Here is a 22,508-nt window from a genome sequence, read left to right on the forward strand (position 1 = left end):
CAGTTCGGAGCACGTTCCCAGATGTTGCATCAAAATTTGTCATTGATGAGTTGATGCAGAGAAAAATACATAGATGTTTTGAATTACATTAAAAAATTCAGCAGCCTCACTAGAAGCTGATGCTGTATCACTGATCACCAAGTTCAATTAATGAGAACTGCATGGAACAAAAAAAAGCTCGAGGGTTTAACTCTCGGATCCATGTCTGCACTCCTCTGTTCTTTCCTCTCATGTTGGCACCATTATCGTAGCCCTGACTTCTCATGTCAGCTATCGCACTTCCTGTATCTTCCAGCTTTTTAAGAAGCACATTTGTCATACCAGCTCCTGTAGTATCATCAATGTCAATAAATTCTAGAAAATGCTTTCTGATAGTCACCAATTCAGGGACATTTTCACTAGGTTCTGTTGTTGTTACAAAATGCACCATTAAAGTCATTTGTTCCATATGGCTGATGTCAGGTGTGCAGTCCAGAATAACAGAGTAATATTTTGTGACTTCAGATCTGCCACAATCTTCTGTTTGACTTTTGTTGCAAGTAACTTTTTGATCTCATTTTGAATTGTTTTTCTAAGGTGTGAAGGTTCCTTCCCCACTCTGAACTTTAGGGTACAAATGTGGGGACCTGCATGGACACTTCTAAGCTTAATTACTAGCTTAGATCTGGTACACTGCCACCATCCAGAAGTCAGTGTCTGGAGCACTTCCTGTCCCCCCAAAACTCTCCCCTCCCTGGGTGGCCTTGAGGGACTTCACCAATTCCCTGGTGAACACAGATCCAAACCCCTTGGATCTTAAAGCAAGGAGAAATTAACCATCTCCCCTCCTTTCCCCCACCAATCCCTGGTGAGTCCAGATCCAAACCCCTTAGATCTTAAAGCAAGGAGAAATTAACCATCTCCCCTCCTTTCCCCCACCAATCCCTGGTGAGTTCAGATCCAAACCCCTTAGATCTTAAAACAAGGAAAAAATCAATCAGGTTCTTAAAAAGAAAGCTTTTAATTAAAGAAGAAAGGTAAAAATCATCTCTGTAAAATCAGGATGGAAAATACTTTACAGGGTAATCAAATTCGTATAGCCCAGAGGAGCCCCCTCTAGCCTTAGGTTCAAAGTTACAGCAAACAGAGGTAAAATCCTCTCAACAAAAAAGGACATTTACAAGCTGAGAAAACAAAAATAAAACTAATCCGCCTTGCCTGGCTGTTACTTACAATTTTGAAACATGAGAGACTGATTCAGAAAGATTTGGAGAGCCTGGATTGACGTCTGGTCCCTCTTAGTCCCAAGAGCGAACAACTCCCAAAACAAAGAGCACAAACAAAGACTTCCCTCCACCAAGATTTGAAAGTATCTTGTCCCCCTATTGGTCCTCTGGTCAGGTGTCAGCCAGGTTTACTGAGCTTCTTAACCCTTTACAGGTAAAAGAGACATTAACCCTTAACTATCTGTTTATGACACAAGGTAGTTTTGTGTGTACATTTCTTGGGTGGTGACTCTTCTTAGATGCTGCTGAAGTACAGCATCAAACTCAGCCATCAGCGCCACAATTTTAAGGAAGTTTCCATTGTTTGGCACATACAGCTGATCTGAAGTGCCACGCAGTGCTAGGTTTGGGTAGCAAGCATTCTCACAATAGCAATGAATGTTTCAGAACATTTTGCCAGTAAAGAGACTCTGATGCAATCTTCTCTTAATGCTGATCATCTATGGTGGCCTTTAATCTTAGTCTCGTCTCAAGCTCTTTCCGCCTATGGAATGCTCTCTGGTGATTTGCTGCCTTTTCATGCTATGCCAGATTTCTAGCCAGATTTTTCCAATCCTTTGTTCCTGTAGAACCCAGTGTTGCTGGATCATTAGACTGGAAGAGTTTGCAACAAAAACAGTATGCAGCATTCTGGGTTTTTGAGTACATAAGCCATGGCCTCTCCACTTTGTCACCATTGTGGATTTCACACCAATAATGTGTTGAATGGAAACTTCCATTTTCATTGTCTTTGGAGAACGTGAAGTTTTTCACTTGCTGTGGCCCATGCAGTACAAGGAAGTCCCTCGGACTACTGCTCAAGTGGGTCCACAGTCCTGGATTATCTAGACTTAAGTAACTAAACTCAGCAGCAGCTGTTTCTTGCGTCTCCACCATACTTTTCTCTGATCTACACTTTTCTTCAGGAATGTGCATGGTTACATCCATTTGAGATGGATGCTGCAGTAGCTGCCAGGTCACCTGCACTCTGACTGACTGGAAGATCAGGCATCTCCTGACCACTCACAACCTCACTGGGGCCGGAAGGCTCACCATGAACATTTGTGCCTATGTATCTCAGGAGAGCGCCTTCCTGCTGAGACAGAAAAGCTTCCTTTGATTGCTTTCTTCTTCTGAGTGCTGCCCCAGAGGGGCGTTTTCTCCTTTCACTCATGACTGCTGTTCTGTGCCAGCTATAGGGGCTCTCAACCCTCAGTTGAAGGGGACAAATAAGCAGGCTGGTAGTAGGGCCTCAGTGAGGGAAGCTATCAGCGTCTTAAGGGCCTAACTGGCTCCTACTACTTCAGCTGACTGCCTGTTCTCCTCAAGTGGGTTCAGCGAAGCAGCAGGAAACAGGAAGGTCCCTGAGCAGCTGGTGTTAATCAGTCCAGGCTCCTGGGGGTGCTAGAGAGGTACATAAGAGGCTCCTCCTCCTCTCTCTCCCTGCAGCTCCTGCTGCTTTCTGTTATTCCCTCTCACCTTTTCTCCTGCCTGCTTGTTATGCCTCTTGTGCCCTTCTTCCTCCAGCACAGCACTCCACCATCTCTGTGCATCTAGAGCAGAGAAAATACATATGCACCAGCAGCAGACACAATTTTCTACACTCTGTGTCCTAGTGGTGCCCCTCCCCGCCACAGTCTGGAACCTCAGGCGGCCGCCTCAGTTCTCATGGTAAGGCCAGACCTGCACCCATCAGACCAGTCAGTCTTAACCAACTCAAGCTGTTCTGGTGCCACAGTGGCCTCTGGTGGGCAAAAGGTGGAACCACACCACATTTTCTGCAGGGAAAAAAATTCTGCCTCACCTTGACAAGAATTCTGCGCATGCTGCAAACATCACCTAAGGGAAGGGGGCATGACGTGAGACAAGTAGTGTGTGTGGCATGTCAGCAGGGGATGGGGCAGATCAGGAGGCTCCCTCCTAGGAACTCCCTACAGTGTGGCCAGTGGCAGCAGGGCAGCAAAATAGACCAAAATACCACAACTCTTAACTGCTAAAAAATCCTGGAACTATCAGCTAAAAATAGTCCAACTGGGCTAGAAAATCACATATTTGGCAACCCCCTTAGAATGCCAGCCCCCCTATGCATGTGCTACTGTGCCTAATTGGAAATCCAGCCCTGGTTAAGGGTATGGAATGGCTTCAATATGAGGAGAGACTAAAATGATTAGGGCTGTTCAGCTTAGAAAAGAGATGATTAAGGGGAGATGCAAGGTCTACAAAATCATGAATGGTGTGGAAAAAATGAACAGAGAAATTTTTGTACCCTTTCCCACAATACACAATGAAATAAATAGGCAGCAGGTTTAATGCGAACAAGAGGAAGTACTTTTTCACACAGTGCGCAATTAACCTGTGGAACTCGTTGCCATGGGATTTTGTGATGGCCAAAACTATAATTGTGTTAAAGAAAGAACTAGATATGTTCTTGGAGAGAGAGCTCCATCAAAAGCTATTAGTCAAAATGTTCAGGGATGTAACCCCAGACTCAGGGTGACCTTAAATCTCTGACTGCCAGAAGCCAGGAGGAATACACAGAGGTCGATCTCCCCAAATTGTTCTGTATACTTCCCCTGAAACTCTAGTACTAGCTCCTATCAGAGAGAATCCTGGGCTAGATGGACCAATGGTCTGACCCAGTATGGTAGGTCTTATGTTCTTATGTTCCAGAATGTTTGCTACAATTTATTCCTCTGTAAAGCTTTCTTTCAGATTGCTATGATTTCAATAGAGGTAATTCATAGCAATCATATTTTATAAAATAGGGACACTATAAAAGTTTGAATTCAAAAGATTTTCTGTTACCCCCTACTGAGGGTCAAGGTCTGCCCTTGTATGCTCAATCTGTGATTCCCTTCTACATGTCACGTTCTTGCCAAAAATACTTATTACAGACTCCTCATGTTTGCAGGTGAAACACAATAATATAGTACAACTTTAAAATTATTACCATCACATTGATGTACTATTTGGGCTTTTTCCAGTAATCTGCAGAAATGGAAAGTTAAACATTAATTTTGTATGGTTGAGATTCTAGTTATTCTGTTTTTGTTAAAGAAGAGGAAAACCTCTTACATCTGTCTGAATGTTCAAAATGCTCTGCTGAGCAAAAAAGACAATTCTTTACTTCAAAAGGCTCTGATCATTTCAGATAGAAGTTGGTACTAACCACAAACTGTTCTTAGTAGCTCTCCTATGCGTCATCTTTTGATACCTTCCCCTATCTTGCCTTACCATGAAAATCATTGATGTTCAAAGCCTGCATTGTGCTGTGACCCGAAGTGAGGATGGTGTCTGAATCAGAAGGGTTTTTCTATTTGGATTATTTTAAGTACATTTCAGTGCTTCATTTCATGATCATTCACAGAACAAATATAGCGAGTGTAACTGTTCGTATAGCTCTTCCAGTCCTGGAAGAGACTGCAGAAGCAGGATAGCATTAGGAACACAGGGAACTCTTTTGAAATATGAATGGGTATATATGCTGAAAGTAAATTGCAGTTGACTCAAGCAATTAACTCAAAACATATAAACTCAATTTAAAAAATTAATCTCAATCACAGTTTTAATCGCACTGGTAAACAATAATAGAATACCAATTTAAATTTATTATAAATATTTGTGGATGTTTTTCTACATTTTCAAATATATTGATTTCAATTACAACATAGAATACAAAGTGTACTGTGCTCACTTTATGTTTTTATTACAAATATCTGCACTATAAAAAAGATAAACAAAATAAATAGTATTTTTCAATTCACCTCATACAAGTACTGTGATGTGTTCTCTTTATCGTGAAAGTGCAATTTACAAATGTAGATTTTTTTTGTTACATAACTGCACTCAAAAATAAAACAATGTGAACCTTAAAGTCTACAAGCCGACTCAGTCCTGCTTCTTTTTCAGTCAATTGCTAAGACAAACAAGTTTGTTTGCATTTACGGGAGATAATATTGCCCACTTCTTATTTACAATGTCACCTGAAAGTGAACAGGTGTTTGCATGGCACTTTTGTAGTCAGCGTTGCAAACTATTTATGTGCCAGACATGCTAAACATTCAGATGCCCCTTCATGCTTTGGCAACCATTTCAGAGGACATACTGATGATGCTTGTTAAAAAAAAAGTGCTAATTAAATTTGTGTTTTAACTCCTTGGGGGACAATCGTATGTCTCCTGCTCTGGTTTTACCCACATACTGCCTTAACATGAAATATATGGCAGAATTTCTGCATCCTTTTTGGTTGCAGTAAACAAGTAGATTCATATGATAAACATCAATCTATAACAAGCTAAATTTATAATTTATTGTCAATTGGACTGAAATTTATGTTAATAGAATACAGGTAGGTATGGTTAATCTATACCTGGTTATCTCTGCATGTGCGTCTCCCAATGGTATCAAGGCATACAGATAAAACAGGTACTTATTGTCATGCACAGGTACAAGTTTGATTTATTAATCCTAATTTTTTAAATCCCAATTAAGAGGAGGTTGCTAAAAGATGCAAGTTAACCAGGTCCAATTACATGTTTTTCTCTATAAAATTAACAAAATTAGTCTTAAAATTTATCCACAAAATTTAGAGCATGAATGTATGACTGCTGTCACAACTCAATGGCCTCCTCCCTCAGGGAGTCCCCTTGGAGGCCGATCAGTACAGTATGTTGCTAATGCTATTGCAGGCATTGCAAGGTATTTCAGGAAGGGTTAAAGGTGTGAGTGTGGAATGAAAGGTTCCTTTGCAGGTTTCAAGAGGCTGAACAAGGAGGGAGAGAGAAGGGAATGGGTTAACTCAGCGCTCCAGCTAGGTCCAAAGATAAGAGGCTGACTTCAGCCCAAGGCCACTGCACACAACCGACTCTCAGCTACCAGACAAGAAAGACTGGAAACTAGATTCCAACTCTGATCAACCATGAGAAAGGAAAACTAAGCTAAGCAGGACTGCAGAGGCTGTGAAAACTAGTGAGACAATGAAGGCCAGTGAGGGGGAAAACAAAGTCTCGAAGCTGGTGTGTTTTGGGAAAGTGGAGGAAGCCGCAGAAAGCTGATTTAGACTGGGACAAAGAGCACAGGGGACAGAGGTCCCTGAACTAAATGCCCCCAAAAGAACCCAGGACTTAAAAACCCTCCTGAGAGCCAAAGCAAGTCAGAGATCAACAGTGGATCCTAGATGGCCTGTGCACAGGACAGAACTCCTATCTACCCTTCTCCCTCTTCTTCTTACGTTATACCCAGCCTTGGCCAGCCTTGGGTTGTGCGTGTGTGAGTATGAAAGTGGGTTAGGGCAGGGGCACTAACGCTTTCTTCCTTCCTCTGAGTGACATGGGGAGCACCCTGCACTCACCGCTGTTATTTTATTAATAAAGCTTTGCAATTTAGTCACTTGGTGTGCTCCTTCATCTCCTCCCCTAATGATCCGGTGGCCTCAGCTCCTGTTCTTTTTATAAATCTGTCACACTGCTATATGCTATTGTTAACTATAATGTGTCTTTCAAAAATGGATTCCTTTAAGATATCAGCAGGGAACCTGAACATGGTGATGAATATAGAAATCACTGAACTGGGGCATTTATTTAAAATCCAATCAATACACTAAGTTTTGACTGATCTAACAAGCTTTACATCTGTAGTTATTTGAACTATACACTCTTTGTGAGTGTACAGTCTTTTGAACAGTAGTTTCAAAAGCAAGGCAGAAACTACATTTTCTAAATCATTTGAGACTGTTTGGACTCAAAGACTTTTGTATATTTTGGGGACAGCAAGGGGAGGTTGTCTTTTTTGTTTTTTGTTTGTTTTGCTTTTTTTACATTTTTGGTATCCTTAAAATGTTTTCTGTTATAATTTGCTGAAAGTAGTGCCATAAAGAATTGGATATCTGGCATATTTACAATATTCTATTGGACTCCCTTCATTTGTTTATAAACATGTTGTATTCTTTAAGGATTTCAAAGCACAATAACCCTAATAATCAGCCAGGAAATCATAGTTCTTTGAGACTGAGATCTCATATCATTGGACACTTAAACATATATTATATATGACATATGGAAATAGTAAATAGTCCAATATGGCACCATCAAGCGCTTTCTTTAATGACCTGAAAATCAAAAAGGAATCCTACAAAATATGAAAATGTGGACAAATTGCTAAGGAGGAGTATAAACGAAACATACAAGCTTGTGAGGACAAAATCAGAAAGGCTAAGGTGCAAAATGAGTTACGCCTAACAAGGGACATAAAAGGCAATCAGAAGAGGCTCTTTAAATACGTTGGGAGCAAGAAAAAGACAGAAGAACTACACTTTCCTTTACTTAGTGGGAAAGGTGACCCCTTAACAGATGACATCAAGAAGGCTGAGGTGTTTAATGGCTATTTTGCTTCAGTCTTCACTAAAAAGGTTAAGGGAGACCAGCTACTGAACACACTTAACAAGAGGGAAAGAAAGCAAGCCATAATAGGAAAAGAACAGGTTAAAGAATATTTAGATGTTAGATGTATTCAAGTCAGCAGGGACTGATGAAATTCATCCGAAGATACTTAAGGAACTAGCTGAAAAAATCTCAGAACTGTTAGCAATTATCTTTGAGAACGCCTGGAGGATGGGTGAAATCCTCTGGGACTGGAGAAGGGCAAACATAGTGCCTGTCTTTAAAAAGGGGAACAAAAAGGACCTGGAATATGATAGATCAGTTAGCCTAACTTCAATATTTGGAAAAATAGTGGAACAAATTATTAAGCAATAGATATGTAAGCATCTAGTGGATAATAGGGTTATAAGGAATAGCCAGCATGGAATTTGTCGAGAACAAATCCTGCCAAGCCAACCTAATTTCCTTCTTTGGTAGGGTTACTGGCCCAGTGGATGGGGAAGAAGCAGTAGACATGATATATCTTGATTTTTAGTAAAGGCTTTTGACACAGTCCCCCATGACATTCTCATAAGCAAACTCTGGGAAATGTGGTCTAGATTAAATTACTATGAGGTGAGTGCACAACTGGTTGAAAGATCATGTTCAAAGCATACTTAATAATGGTTTGCTATCAGACTGGGAGGGTGTATCTACTGTGGCTTTGCAGGGATCAGTCCTGGGTCCAGTACTATATTTTCTTTAATGGCTTGGATAATGGAATGGAGAGTATGATTACAAAATTTGTGGATGACCCCAAGCTGGGAGAGGTTGCAAGCACTTTGAAGGTCAGGATTAGAATTCAAAATGACCTTGACAAATTGCAGAATTGGTCTGAAATCAACAAGATGAAATTCAATAAAGACAAGAGCAAAGTACTACACTTAAGAAGGAAAAGTCAAATGTACAACTGCAAAATGGGAAATAACAGGCTAGGTGGTAGCACTGCTGAAAAGGATCTGGGGGTTATATTGGATAACAACTTGAATGTAAATCAACAATGTGATGAGTTGTGAAAACGGCTAATATCATTCTGAGGTGTGTTAACAAGAAAGTCATATGTCAGAGATGGGAAGTAATTGTCCTGCTCTACTTGGCATAGGTGAGGCCTGAGCTAGAGTACTGTGTCTAGTTCTGGGTGCTATGTTTAGGAAAGATGTGAGCAAATTGCAGAGAACCCAGGGGAAAGTAATGAAAATGATAAAAGATTTAAAAAAACCTATCCTATGAGGTAAGGTTAAAAACACTGGGCATGTCTAGTCTTGAGAAAAGAAGACTGAGGGGGGACTTGATAATAGTCTTCAAATTTGTTAAGTGTTTTATTTTATTAGAGAGGCTATGATCAATTGTCCTCCACGTCCACTGAAGGTAGGACAAGAAGTAATAGGCTTAATATGCAGCAAGAGAGAGTTGGGTAAGATATTAGGAAAATCTTTCTAACTATAAGGGTAGTTAAGCTCTGGAATAGGCTTCCAAGGGAGGTTGTAGGATCCTCTTAATTGGAGGTTTTTAAGAACAGGTTGGACAAACACCTGTTAGGGATGGTCTAGGTTTACTAAACAATTTAGCACAGGAGCCTGGACTTGATGACATCAAGGTAGCTTCAGTCCTATCCATTTCTATGATTCTATACTCTTCCATAAACAAGCTCACTGTGATGAAAGAAATACTAAGAGTAGTCTTGTTGAAATAGCATACAGTGCATTGTGCATTGTGTACTTATTACCCTGTGATTTGGGATATACACTTGTTCGTGTAATTCAGGACGTGATAACTAAAATAAAACTATTTTAAAGTTTGTTTATAGATAACGAAATTTACTTCTTTTCCAGAGATCTGGAAACTATAGAGATTCCAAATATAAATTCAAGAATGTTTCAGCCCCTGAGGAACCTTTCCTACATGTATGTATGGAAAATAGCAGACATCATGGTGACATTTCTTTAACTTATACGAATGTACAAAGTAGCTCTGATTATTAAGTCTTTCCATATTATTAAATACTAAAATATTTGTTACAAAGGAGTCCTGTTTCTCCAAAAAATATTAAATATATCATTTTATATGCATAAAATAAAGAAAAATACATTTCTCCATGTAATTCATATTTCCATAGGGCATCACCCTCTGTTCCCCACACGATAACTTCTTTTATGACATGAGGGAGGGATTTCTGCGTGATTACTTGGAGTTACACATACTTCTGGGAAGCAGAATAGCTCTTCAAGTGCTTAACATCATAAGCGAGGTAGAGTTACCCAAAAATTTACTGTATGCAAAGAGTACTTATATTTTGGCTGGGGGAAGAGCTATATATGTTTGTGCAGACAGTTTCACTTGATGATTTTCCTCTACTTTCGTGTCTCCATAGCTTCATAACATGTCATAGTTTGTAGTACTATTGCAGTGTTTCCCAAACTTGGACGCCACTGGTTTAGGGAAAGTCCCTGGCGGGCCAGGCCGGTTTGTTTACCTGCCGAGTCCGCGGGTCCAGCCGATTGCGGCTCCTACTGGCTGCGATTAGTCACTCCAGGCCAATGGGAGCTGCTGGAAGCCGCAGCCAGCACATCCGTCAGCCTGCACCGCTTCCAGCAGCTCCTATTGGCCTGGAGCGGTGAACCGCGGCCAGTGGGAGCCGCGATCGGCTGGTCCTGTGGATGCAACAGGTAAACAAACCAGCCCAGCCCTACAGGGGCTTACCCTGAACAAGAGACGTCTCAAGTTTGGGAAACACTGTACTATTGGATGCCTCTGAACTACAAAACACTTTTTCCCCCCTGTTTATGAGAAAGAGGACCCCAGCTTAGGGATCATGTTTTCTCTCACCTCATTGACCTCTGCCAGGACACATGCCACAAGGTCTCTCTCCTCTTCAAGGCAGTAACTATAGAGTCAATCCCACTCTAACTGAACATCTTTAATTTTTTGCTCTAGCACTTCATTCTCGGCTGCCTTTTTTTTTTCTTTTGTGGCTCCCTCATAATATTCACATTTGCTACCTCTGTACCATGTCATACAATGTAAGCAGTCTGCAGCAAGTGTGCAGTGTTCTTTGCTTTGTTTCTAGAGCTCAAATTATATTCTGTCTGACATCCCTCACCTCTTCTTGAAAACTGAAAGCTTCATAATTTTCCCAGTTCCCCCATGCCCTCAAAGTGTGAAACTTAAATTGATTTCTGTATGATTGGCAGACCCACCCACAAAAACGGCTGGGCCACACCTACATGCTGTCATTTGGCATAGCAACTTTCATACATTTCACAATAATTTCAGAAAAATAGTGTCTTCTCATGAATATTTTCCCATTTTAATTTTGTTGCATATTTGTATCTTTCATGTTTTTATACATTTGATATTCATTAACAATTTATTATCCATGTGCATCATTTCACAAATAGAGTGGGAAGTTTTACGATTACAGATGGATACAAACACAGATAAAATGTTTGATTTTGGAATTTGATTTTTATGCCAATATTTTGTTACTGCCCTATAGGCCCCTAATTCAGCAAAGTGCTTAAGCACAGGCTTAACTTCAAGCATGTGCCTAAAGCATTTTGCAAAGTGCTTAACCAAATATTTAAGTCTCACTGAAGTCAATGGGACTTAACATGCTTAAAGTTTAGTATATGCCTAAGTGCTTTGATGTATTAGGGCCTTTATGCCCAGTCCTGCAACTCTTATTCATGCTAGTAGTTCCGCTGAAACCAGAGGAACTATTTGCTTGACTAAGGGTTAGATGATTAGAGCCTTTGTTAGCTGTTGGTGGTAAGAGTATTATTATGATTCTGCATGATTCACAATATTAATGTTGAATTATGTACAAAAAATTACTGCATTCAAATATAAAACAATGTAAAACTTTAGAACCTACAAGTCCACTCAGTCCTACTTCTTGTTCAGGCAATCGCTCAGACAAACAAGTTTGGTTACAATTTGCTGGAGATAATGCTGCCCATGTCTTGTTTACAATGTCATCTGAAAGTGAGAACGGGCATTTACATGGCACTGTTGTAGCTGGCATCGCAAGACATTTACGTGCCAGATGCATTAAAGATTCATGCTTTCATGCTTCAACTACCGTTCCAGAATACACACATCCAAGCTCATGACGGGTTCCACTCAATAACGATCCAAAGCAGAGTGGACCGACACATGTTCATTTTCACCATCTGAGTCAGATGCCACCAGCAGAAGGTTAATTTTCTTTTTTGGTGGTTTGAGTTCTGTAGTTTCTGCATCGGAGTGTTGCTCTTTTAAGACATCTGAAAGCATTCTCCTGTACCTCTCAGATTTTGGAAGGCACTTCAGATTCTTAAACCTTGGGTCAAGTGCTGTATCTATCCTTAGAAATCTCACATTGGTACCTTCTTTGCATTTTGCCAAATCTGCTGTGAAAGTGTTCTTAAAATGAACACGTGCTGGGTCATTATCCAACACTGCAATAACATGAAATATACGGGAGAATGCAGGTAAAACAGAACAGGAGACATACAATTCTCCCTCACGGAGTTGTCACAAATTTAATTAACACATTATTTTTTTAATGAGCATCATCAGCATGGCAGCATGTCCTCTGGAATGGCGGCCAAAGTATGAAGGGGTATATGAATGTTTAGTGTATCTGACATGTAAATACCTTGCAGCATCAGCTACAGAAGTGCTATGCAAGTGCCAACGTTCTCATTTTCAGGTGACATTGTAAATAAGAAGCAGTAAGCAGTATCTTCCGTAAATTTAAACAAACCTGTGACTGGCTGAAGAAGAAGTAGGACTGAGTTGACTTGTAGGTGCTAAAGTTTTACATTGTTTTATTTTTGAGTGCAGTTATGTAACAAAAAAATCTATATTTGTAAGTTACACTTTCATGATAAAGAGATTGCACTTCAGTATTTGTATGAGGTGAATTGAAATATACTATTTCTTTTATCATTTTTACAGTGCAAATATTTGTAATAAAATATAATATAAAGTGAGCACTCTGTACTCTGTGTTGTAATAGAAATCAATATATTTGAAAATGTAGAAGAACATCCAAAAATATTTAATAAATTTCAATTGGCATTCTATTGTTTAACAGTGCTATTAATCACCATTAATTTTTTTAATCACCACTAATTTTTTGAGTTAATCGCATGAGTTAACTGCGATTAATCGACAGCCCTAATGTCAATAGTTTTAAACTTACTATTATTTTTAGCATAGATTGGGAATGAGCTTTTCTGCACTCACCGTTCTGCAGAAAAGGCCTTCCTCAGCAACCACATTCCATCTGGCCTAAGAAGTTAGAATTGTCAGAAACTTGGTAACATACATGAGACCCAGTCTGCTGCGGGCCTTAAATGTCAACTATCAGCTTATAGTCAGTCCACACACACCAGCGGTCTGTTAATGCAGAAAGCAAAGTAGTGTCTGGGCAAAATATTTTCTGCCAAGACATGGTAACAGATCTGCATCTTTGCCAACCTAGTATGAAGAAAAGAAAGGCAGCAGAATTGGATTAGTGCAAAGGGATACATCAGGTTCACCAGATCGAAGTAGCCACATTCTCAAAACAAAACCAGCTTTGAGCTGATCTGACAAAAAGCCTTCTAATATCAGCCACAGATCAAGGGCTACACCTTGGCTGCATGTTACACTGACTAATGTGAAATGCTATTCACATTACACCTCCTATTTAAACCAATAGGCATAATTTTGGTTGTTATAATTTCCTCTCTTTCACGTCTTTATGTGTAATTGCATATCTAATACATAGCTGTGACGTTGACCTATGCTTGAACAGCAATTTTATATGTTCATTTCTTTGCTTTCAGCTATTTCAGAAAGTTTCGGTATTGTTCCTGTGCACTCCACGTGCGAATGTGCACACCATTAACATATGGGATTTCATCATTTTGAGAACCTCTTGGCTAATAATGTTCTGCGAGTATTTGTCTGGGCCATAGCTTGTGTTACTTGTTTTGGAAATCTTTTTGTCACCGGAATGAGATCATTTATCAGAGCTGAAAACAAGACGCACACCATGTCTATCAAAATGTTGTGTTGTAAGTATTTATTAATGGTATTATTTTTAAATCAAACTGACAGACCTCTGTACTATGTATATTTGAGTATTCAACCATTTATATTATAGATAAAATAATAAGCAATGCATTAACTTCAAAATATTAATAAACTTTTCTATTTTTATCCCATTTTCCAATATTCTAAATATAAGCAGAAAGTTGCTTTTAACCCTTAAATTCAAATGGTCAAGAAGAATCTATGCAGTCTAATGGTTTCACTTTATTAATTTTACTGCTAATTTTACATCCAAGAAAACAGAAAGGTTAACCAGTGCTAGACTGGCTATTACATGCATTGTGCCATGCCGTCTTATTCTTCTCAGTTTTGGCACTAGCAACTAGTAAACTTCACTGTGGTTTATAAATTCCATGTTTCATAATTAGCCAGAAAGTTATATTGACTCCAAATTAATGCACCATATTTTGTCTAACAATAATTTTGGAATTAAGAGCCTGCATTTGAACAATATTAACACAGGGCCAAAATTAGATACGCTATAAACAAGTGCAACTTCCTTAAAGTCAATTTATACTAGTTTCCGTTTATAAAGTGAGTGTGTGATGCTGCCCTCTTCTAGCCTCTAGAGCTTTGACTCCAGTAGTACTAGCTTGTAGTTTCATCTCCCTATCTGTATGTGATTTTCAAATGAGAGGTGTCGGTTACCTGCAGTTCATAGATTTACCACAGTGCCATAACCCAGCATTCATGGCATGATCTCAGCCTAGGGTGACCAGATGTCCCAATTTTATAGGGACAGTCCCGATTTTTGGGTCTTTTTCTTATATAGGTACCTATTACCCCACACCCCCGTCCCGATTTTTCACATTTGCTATCTGGTCACCCTATTTTAGCCACTTCCATCAAATTCATTCTAATATCACAAACCCTGGGTTAAATTACATTATTGCATACGTCAGCCAGGATCTGGCCAATTCTAAGAACATTTTTAGTATATAAATCTTTAAATTTAATTACTATTTTTAATAAACTGTGAAAATTTCTTTTTAAATAGGTTCTGATTGTCTGATGGGTGTGTAGTTGTTCTCATTGGAGTTTTTGACATTAAATACCGTGGACAAAATAAAAAATATGCTGTGCTGTGGATGGAGAGTTTACCATGTCATATCATGGGTTTCCTGGCCATGTTTTCTACAGAGGTCTCTGTCTTATTGTTGACATGTCTGACTTTGGAAAAATATTTAGTAATTGTCTTTCCCTTCAGTAATATCCGACCAGGAAAGCATCAGACAATAATAATCCTTGTATCTATATGGTTATTGGATTTGTAATAGCAATATCTCATTTTGGGATGAAGAAATTGGAGGCAAGGGGTATTCTCTTGGGATTTTTCTTGGTAAGTTTAATATTTTCATATGTCTTAATTACTTGTTTATTTTATTGCACTTCAAAAACTGATTTCCAGGCTACAGCAAACTCATGTATAGTAGATATATTTTTACAGTGGTTCCAATGATTGTTCAGCAGGCTTCCTGCTTCTGAAGTACTTAAATTTTTTTTCTGCTAGTTTTTGTGTCTTTTGCTAGTTGCTCTTCAAATTCCTTTTTGGCCTGTCTGCTTATACTTTTACACTTGACTTGCCAGAGTCTATGTTCCTTTTTTATTTTCCTCAGTAGGATTTGATCTCCTATTTTCAAAGATGTCTTTTTGTCTCTACCTGCCTCTTTTACTCTTTACTTTTACTTTTAGCCATTGTGGCATTTTTTTTTAGTCATCTTACTGTTGTTTTTTTATTTGGGGTATACTTATAATTTGAGCCTCCGTTATGGTGTTGTTAAAAACTTTCCATGCAGCTTGCAGGCATTTTCCTCTTGTGATCATTCCTTTTAATTTCCATTTAACTAGCCTCCACATTTTTGTGTAGTTCCCCTTTAAGAAGTTAAATGTTACTCTGGTGGGTTTCTTCTATATTTCCTCACTTATAAGGATGTTAAATTTAATTAAATTATGCTCACTATAACCGAGCAGTTCATCTATATTCACCTCTTGATCCAGAACCTATGCTCCACTTAGGAAGTGCCTCTCCCCTTGTAGGTTCTAGGACTAGCTGCTCCAAGAAGCAGTCATAAATGATGTCTAGAAATTTTATTTCTGCATCCCATCCTGACGTTACATGTACTCAGTCAATATGGGGATAGTGGAAATCTCCCATTTTTATTGGGGTTTCTGTTTATTTAGTCTCTGTAATTTTCATGAGTATGTCACAGTCACCATCCTGGTCAGGTGGTCGGTGGCATATTCCTGCTGTTATACTCTTGTTATTCAAGCATGGGATTTCTATTCATAGAGATTCTGTGGTACTGTTTGATTCAAGATTTTTACTCTATTTCACTCTATATTTCATTTCACATATAGTGCCACTCCCACACCAGTGCAACCTATTCAGTCATTCCTATATATTTTGTGCCCTAGTCTTACTGTGTCCCATTAAGAAACATTGTATCAGCAAGTTTCTGTAATGCCTATTATATCAATATCCTCATTTAATACCAGGCACTCAAGTTCACCCATCTTAGTATTTAGATTTCTAGCATTTGTAAAATTTGTGACTATTTAGGTGTCTGCCTTAATTTGATGTAATTGAATGGGACTCCTTTCTGTTTGACTGTTTTTTCTTCAGTTCCTACCTGTACTTTATCAACTTCTATCCTCTCCTCTTATTAAGATATAGATTATCCCCTTTAATAAATCCTCCCCTAAAGGATGTGTCTGTTCAAACCATGTGCTCCTCTGCACCTGTCAGCTCTCCTCCAGTTCTGACTTAAAAAATCCCTCTATGACCTTTTTAATTTTACATGCCAGCAATCCGGTTCCATTTTAGTTTAGGTAGAGCCCAACCCTCCTATAAAACTCCTCCTTTCCTAAAAGATTCTCCAATCCCTAATAAACCTAAATCTATCCTCTGAACACTATCATCTCATCCACACATTGAGACCCTGAAGTTCTGCCTGTATAACTGGCCCTGCGTGGGGAACTGGAAGCATTTTCCAGAATGCTACCAAGGAGGTCCTGAATTTTAATCATTTACCTTGCAGCCGAAATTTGGCCTCCAGGACCTTTCCTCTACCTTTCTACCTAATATACCATGGCCACTGTCTGCTCCCAGCACTGCGTATAAGTCTGTCTAGATGTTTAGATAAGTCTGCAATCTTTGCACCTGGCAGACAATTCACCATGCAGTTCTTCCAATCATCACACATCCAACTATCTATATTGCTAATAATCAAATCCCCCATTACTATTACCTGTGTTTTCCTAATAACATGGGGCTGCTCCCCTAGAGAAGTATCCTTAGTATTCCTGCACAATAATGGGGGGCCCTGTCCATGGAGAGGTATCCTCTGTGTTCCTCTACAAAAGGATTTTTATCCAAGTCCACTTTACAGTCCACAAGTAGGAGTTGCATGCGTATCAGCTGGCATGATTCTGTGCTAACTTTTGAAACATTTTCTTGTCTACCTTTATGTGCAGCTCTACTCCCTCCATGCTCTTTTCTGCAAGAGAGGAGCACATGGTCCTTGGGGAGGCGGGTTGAATTTCTCTAACCACATCCTATGTTTGTAATACATACATATATTTGTTAATATTTGTCATACTATGGAACAATAACTTTTTAAATAAAGAGGTTCAATGAAAGGACAGAAAATAGTTGTTAATGAGAAGGATCTTATACAGGAGGCAACTGAGAACAAACAAGGTCTTATTAATGTATTTGTAATGAATTTATTATTGTCAAATTTTAATATCAATAAAATATTTATAATAAATCATCTTCCACAAAATAATTTTAATAGCCTCTTATTAAGCACTGAAAACAATATTCACTCCTGTCATAAACAGATAGCTAAGGGTTAATGTCTCTTTCACCTGAAGCACCTGACCAGAGGACCAATCAGGAAACAGGATTTTTTCAACTCTGGGTGGAGGGTTTTTTGTGTGTGAGTCTTTTGTTCTGGGTCTTCTGCCTGAATCTCTCTCAGCTTTGAGAAGTGTTTTCTATTTCCTGCTTTCTAATCTTCTGTTTCCAAGTTGTGAGTACAGAGATCATAAAAACAATAAGGGTTATTGTTTTTCTTTTGTATTTACATGTCTATAGTTGCTGGAGTGCTTTAAATTGTATTCTTCTTGAATAAGGCTGTTTATTCATATTCTTCTAAGCAATTGACCCTGTATTTGTCACCTTAATACAGAGAGACCATTTGTATGTATTTTTCTTTCTTTTTTATATAAAGCTTTCTTTTAAGACCTGTTGGAGTTTTTCTTTAGTGAGGAACTCCAGGGAATTGAGTCTGCAGCTCACCAGGGAATTGGTGGGAGGAAGAAGTCAGGGGGAGATCTGTGTGTGTTAGATTTACTAGCCTGACTTTGCATTCCCTCTGGGTGAAGAGGGAAGTACTTCTGTTTTCCAGGACTGGAAATAGAGAGGGTTGACTCCCTCTGTTTAGATTCACAGAGTTTGCTTCTGTGTATCTCTCCAGGAACACTTGGAGGGGGGAAGGGAAAAGGTTTATTTCCCTTTGTTGTGAGACTCAAGGGATTTGGGTCTTGGGGTCCGCAGGGAAGGTTTTTGTGGGGACCAGAGTGCCCCAAAACACTCTAATTTTTTGGGTGGTGGCAGCAGTACAAGGGCCAAGCTGGTAACTAAGCTTGGAGGTTTTCATGCTAACCCCCATATTTTGGACGCTAAGGTCCAAATCTGGGACTAGGTTTTGACAACTCCTCCTTGGATTTTTGATACTTTAAAAAGGGATTGGAGGGGACAATCTAAAATAAACCCCAAAATTTGCAAACAGTGTTTGTGGATGGAATAATTTAAACACATGAATCAGCGACCTCTGAATTTTTCTATTTTAATGAGCCTGTCCTACTGTGAATGCAGCAAAAATAAAAGTGTATCTAAAACAGGTCCTATTTCTGCAACCCTGGTCATGCAAATAGTCCTTACTCAACAGAGTCATCCCATGTATGTCAATGGGATTTTCTGTATGAACACAGACTGTTCACATAATACTTACTTGAGCCAAGACTGTAGATTAGTGAGTCCCAAGTAAAAATGACTAAGGCTCTGATTCAGCAGAGTATTTATATATGTGCATTGCTCATGTGCTTAAAGTATCCTATACGAACCAGTGGGGCTACTTATGTGGTTAATGTTACACACTGCTTTAGAATCTTGCTGAACTGGGGCCTAAAACAAAAACAAAAATTATCTCTTCATTTGCCTGAGCTTGCACTAAAACCTCCTTGGAAGAGCTCAAGATCTCGCAAAAAGGTCAGTCTCTTAGTTCCAGGAAAACTGCCTCAAACCAAAATAGTTTAGTGTAGCAAGAACACAGAAGAGAGTTATCTTCCCTCACCAACAACTGCTATGTCCTTTTATATTTACAGCTCAGAACATTTGCAATGAACATGGAAATGCAGTATTTCCCAAATCAGTGCTAAGTATAATGGGTTTCTCAGCAGGATGCCTCTTCATAGAAGATTTCCATCATTCATTTTTTGGTTCTGGTTTCGAAAAAAGAGGCGAGGCCTTCTTTGCGAGCTCATACCTGCCAAGTGGCATTGCCTGAAGCTTTTTTTTTTTTTTTTTTTTTTTTTTTCCTTTTAACTGAACAGGGGATTGCTACATAAGTTTGACGTAGTCTGTGGAAAGTTTCTTGCCCTCACACTTGTGAGTCTGGACAAACATCAACCCTATATTTTTGTTTATAGTTATTTTTTGCCTGTTTTGCTAAAAGAAAACCTGCGAACAGTGACCAAGAGTCAAAAATTGGGGATAACTGTTAAATATAAATATTTTGGCAGTGTATGAATGTTGCTTAGGGAATGTGGGGCAGAGGGAAGACAGTGTGCCAAGAGTTTGACTAATACTCAGTCTTTGGCATGGTGGGGTGTATTTCATACTAGAGTTTTTATTTAGTTTTTTTATGTCTGCTTATTCTCTGTTCAATTTGTAGCCTAGCTAGGGAAATGATTCCTCAGATTCGCTGTGTTAATCTTATATGACTGCTATTCTCTGCTATTATACTGCACCTAAGTTATCTCTTTTTGTAATTTGCTGGTTTGATTCCTTATGATCCCCAGTGAGGGCTAGGTTGAATGATGGTTGGGGGTGCCTGATTTTACTCATTTATAAAGTGCAAAGGTTTCAAAAGATTTGGAACCATCATGTTGTGCATACAGTGCAGCTATGCACAGGAAAGGTCCTAAGCCTTTGCCAGCCTGAACAGAAAGAGTTTTCTGCACCCCATAGAGCAGCAAAACAAAACAAAAAAATTCACAAGTGGCACAGCGATATGGCACCCCCTGGAAATTGGTGCCTAGACTGACTGCCCTGCTTGCTGGCCCCTAGAATTGGCTGTGACTACATAATTGGATTATGTTATTCTTGTTAGCTATATCCCTGCCCCTACTTCTTTCCCTCCTTTTGTTTGCTACACTCACTTGTGTCTTGTATAAAATTAGATTCTACACTCTTCACAGAATGGACCACGTCTTCCTATGTATGTATGTGAGGTGGCAGTTTGCAGATGATGCAAAATTACTCTAGATCAGAGGGTCCCCAAACTGTGGGGTGCACTCGTCTAGGAGGGCACAGAGGAACGTTCAGGGGGTGCAGCTGGGGTCTGGTTCAGCCCTTATGGGCTCCACCCAGCTCTGCTCCTGGCCCTGGCCCTAACTCCAGCCAGTAGTGTTTGCATATGTCAGAATGTTTTACTCCATTCAAAAAACTGCCCTTCAGACATCAGAAGTAAGAAGCAACATTCACGTGGATGTTGCTGTAGCCAATCAGGTTTGTTTGTTTGTTTGTTTATAGTATTCACTGACTCCATCTGCTGGATTTCTGTCTTTGTTATAAAAATCCTCTCCCTATTCCAGGTAAATCAAGCCATCTGTTTGAAAATGTGATTTCTTATTTCTTCTTTGGTTAAAGTTTCAAATATTTCTACAGGTCTGAACCCTGCAATGCTTGCCCAGTGCTCCTTCAAGCAAAACTCTCATTGACTTTGGGAGGAGTATTGTCTGAAGAAGGATTTAAGGATTATGCTGTCGGGATTTAAATATTTGTCAAAACATTTGACTTCATTGCATTCAGAAATTAGATTCAAACTAAGGCATGCCCCTCTCAAAATTCATGTAAGCAACTGAGCACTCACCTGAATTATAGTGACAAAGCTCTTGTACTGTGATGGCTACAAAATCTCACAATACATAATATAAGTCCAGTTGTTTGCCCACTTGGAAAATATAAGTATACCAAGGCTTTTTTAGCCAATTCCAACTCCAAATACTGACAGATCCCTAACCATTCAACTATTGACAGATAATGCTTTAATAAAAGCACCTTGCCTTTCCATTATACTACTAGAAAACTGACATCTCACATTTTGCATAAAGTCAGGTAAATAGCTTTCACCATGAAGCAAACAAAGGCATTATGCAAACACCGCAGACTGTCAGGAAACCAACTGATTGCCTGGAAGAAGATTTGTATCCCAGTAGGAAAACTGGTTAAACTTGGATGGTTGAAAACAAATTGTGGTTCTCATATATGTGTTCCAGCTGGCCTATTTCCCTCATGGCTTAGGCCCTAGTTCAGGAAAGCATCCCAATTCAGGACAGCAGCACATGTTTAACTTTACGAGCTAGGTATCAGTATTAGTATTAGTAATGTCCGTTATTTGATTAAGTCCCATTGAAGTCAATGGAATTTAAGCACATGCTTAAGTACTGTCCTGGCTAAAGATGGACTTAAGCACGTTAAAGTGTTTTGCTAAATCAGGGCTTTATTTCAATAGACAGCAAGTAAATATACAAGAGAGTAGTTAACCGTAGCACACAGGTTAACAACCTAGCTTTTGTGAAATATGTTCAGTTTTATGCCTTTTTCCCCGCTTCCATTAGAAACCATGTTATGCTTAATAAAGAACCCAATAGATAGTGTTGTATTCAAGCCCTTTTCTTATAAAAATGATTTTATATTATAATTCTGAAAAATTCAATACAGCAAAAGGTGTTGAGTTTAAAATACACTACGTTGTTGCTTCTACGTATTTCATACCAAAAGAAAATGCTGATTATCTTCTTAAATTCTGTATTTCATTGTGATTTTTTTCTAGGCACTGTCACTTCCTGGATAGTGATATTTATTCTGCCAATAAACGGTGCCTTGAACCCAGTTCTCTATGCTCCCACCACCACTTTCTTTAAGGAGAAGTTAAAGCAGTTACTGCAGAAACATCAAAGGAGGTTGGTTTTCAAAAATGACAGAAAAAACTTGGCAACTTCAATAGTATGGCCAGATGATTCGCTAAGTCATGCCTCCTCTCTTAGACTTGGATTTTTAAACAAATAACTTTTGGAGACTGAGTAAATAAATTAATTTACAAATGATGGTTTCTCAGCAAGAGCATGAGAATTGAAAGTACCAGAATTAGTTATGTTAATCTTTTTGAGATTCATTTTGAAATGTCTTTGTCATTACCATCTTTGTATTCATCTTCCTGTAAGATAAAATGACAGCTGTTGTTTTTATCATTTCAGTTTCATGTAAAGGTTTCAGTGCAAGCACATGGTGTGTTGGGGCTGAAAATAATGAGACATTTTCATTATTCATCCCACTCCCCATGAAGCCCTAATTCCTGATGGAATGGCAGAGACTAAATTAACTTGTCCTTACAGACACTAAGTGGCATGAGGGGGAGAGGAGGAAGAGATGAATTGGAGTAGGCATTAAACTTTACACTCTGAAATATTTTAG

At 39.0% G+C, this 22,508-nt stretch overlaps 1 protein-coding gene across 1 annotated transcript in view; it reads left to right on the top strand.

Moving 5' to 3' along the window:
• RXFP2 (relaxin family peptide receptor 2) overlaps nucleotides 1-22,103 on the top strand; it is a 45,589-nt gene extending 23,486 nt beyond the window's left edge. Inside the window, 10 exon segments of the mRNA XM_030572126.1 lie at nucleotides 9,493-9,564; nucleotides 13,477-13,555; nucleotides 13,557-13,707; nucleotides 14,742-14,771; nucleotides 14,774-15,008; nucleotides 15,010-15,104; nucleotides 16,160-16,168; nucleotides 20,437-20,543; nucleotides 20,546-20,642; nucleotides 21,868-22,103. Of these exon segments, the coding sequence (XP_030427986.1) occupies nucleotides 9,493-9,564; nucleotides 13,477-13,555; nucleotides 13,557-13,707; nucleotides 14,742-14,771; nucleotides 14,774-15,008; nucleotides 15,010-15,104; nucleotides 16,160-16,168; nucleotides 20,437-20,543; nucleotides 20,546-20,642; nucleotides 21,868-22,103 (1,111 nt within the window).
• The last annotated feature ends 405 nt before the right edge of the window (nucleotides 22,104-22,508 follow it).

The sequence above is a fragment of the Gopherus evgoodei genome, chromosome 1, assembly GCF_007399415.2.
Source record: "Gopherus evgoodei ecotype Sinaloan lineage chromosome 1, rGopEvg1_v1.p, whole genome shotgun sequence".
In the NCBI taxonomy this organism is placed as follows: Eukaryota; Metazoa; Chordata; order Testudines; family Testudinidae; genus Gopherus; species Gopherus evgoodei.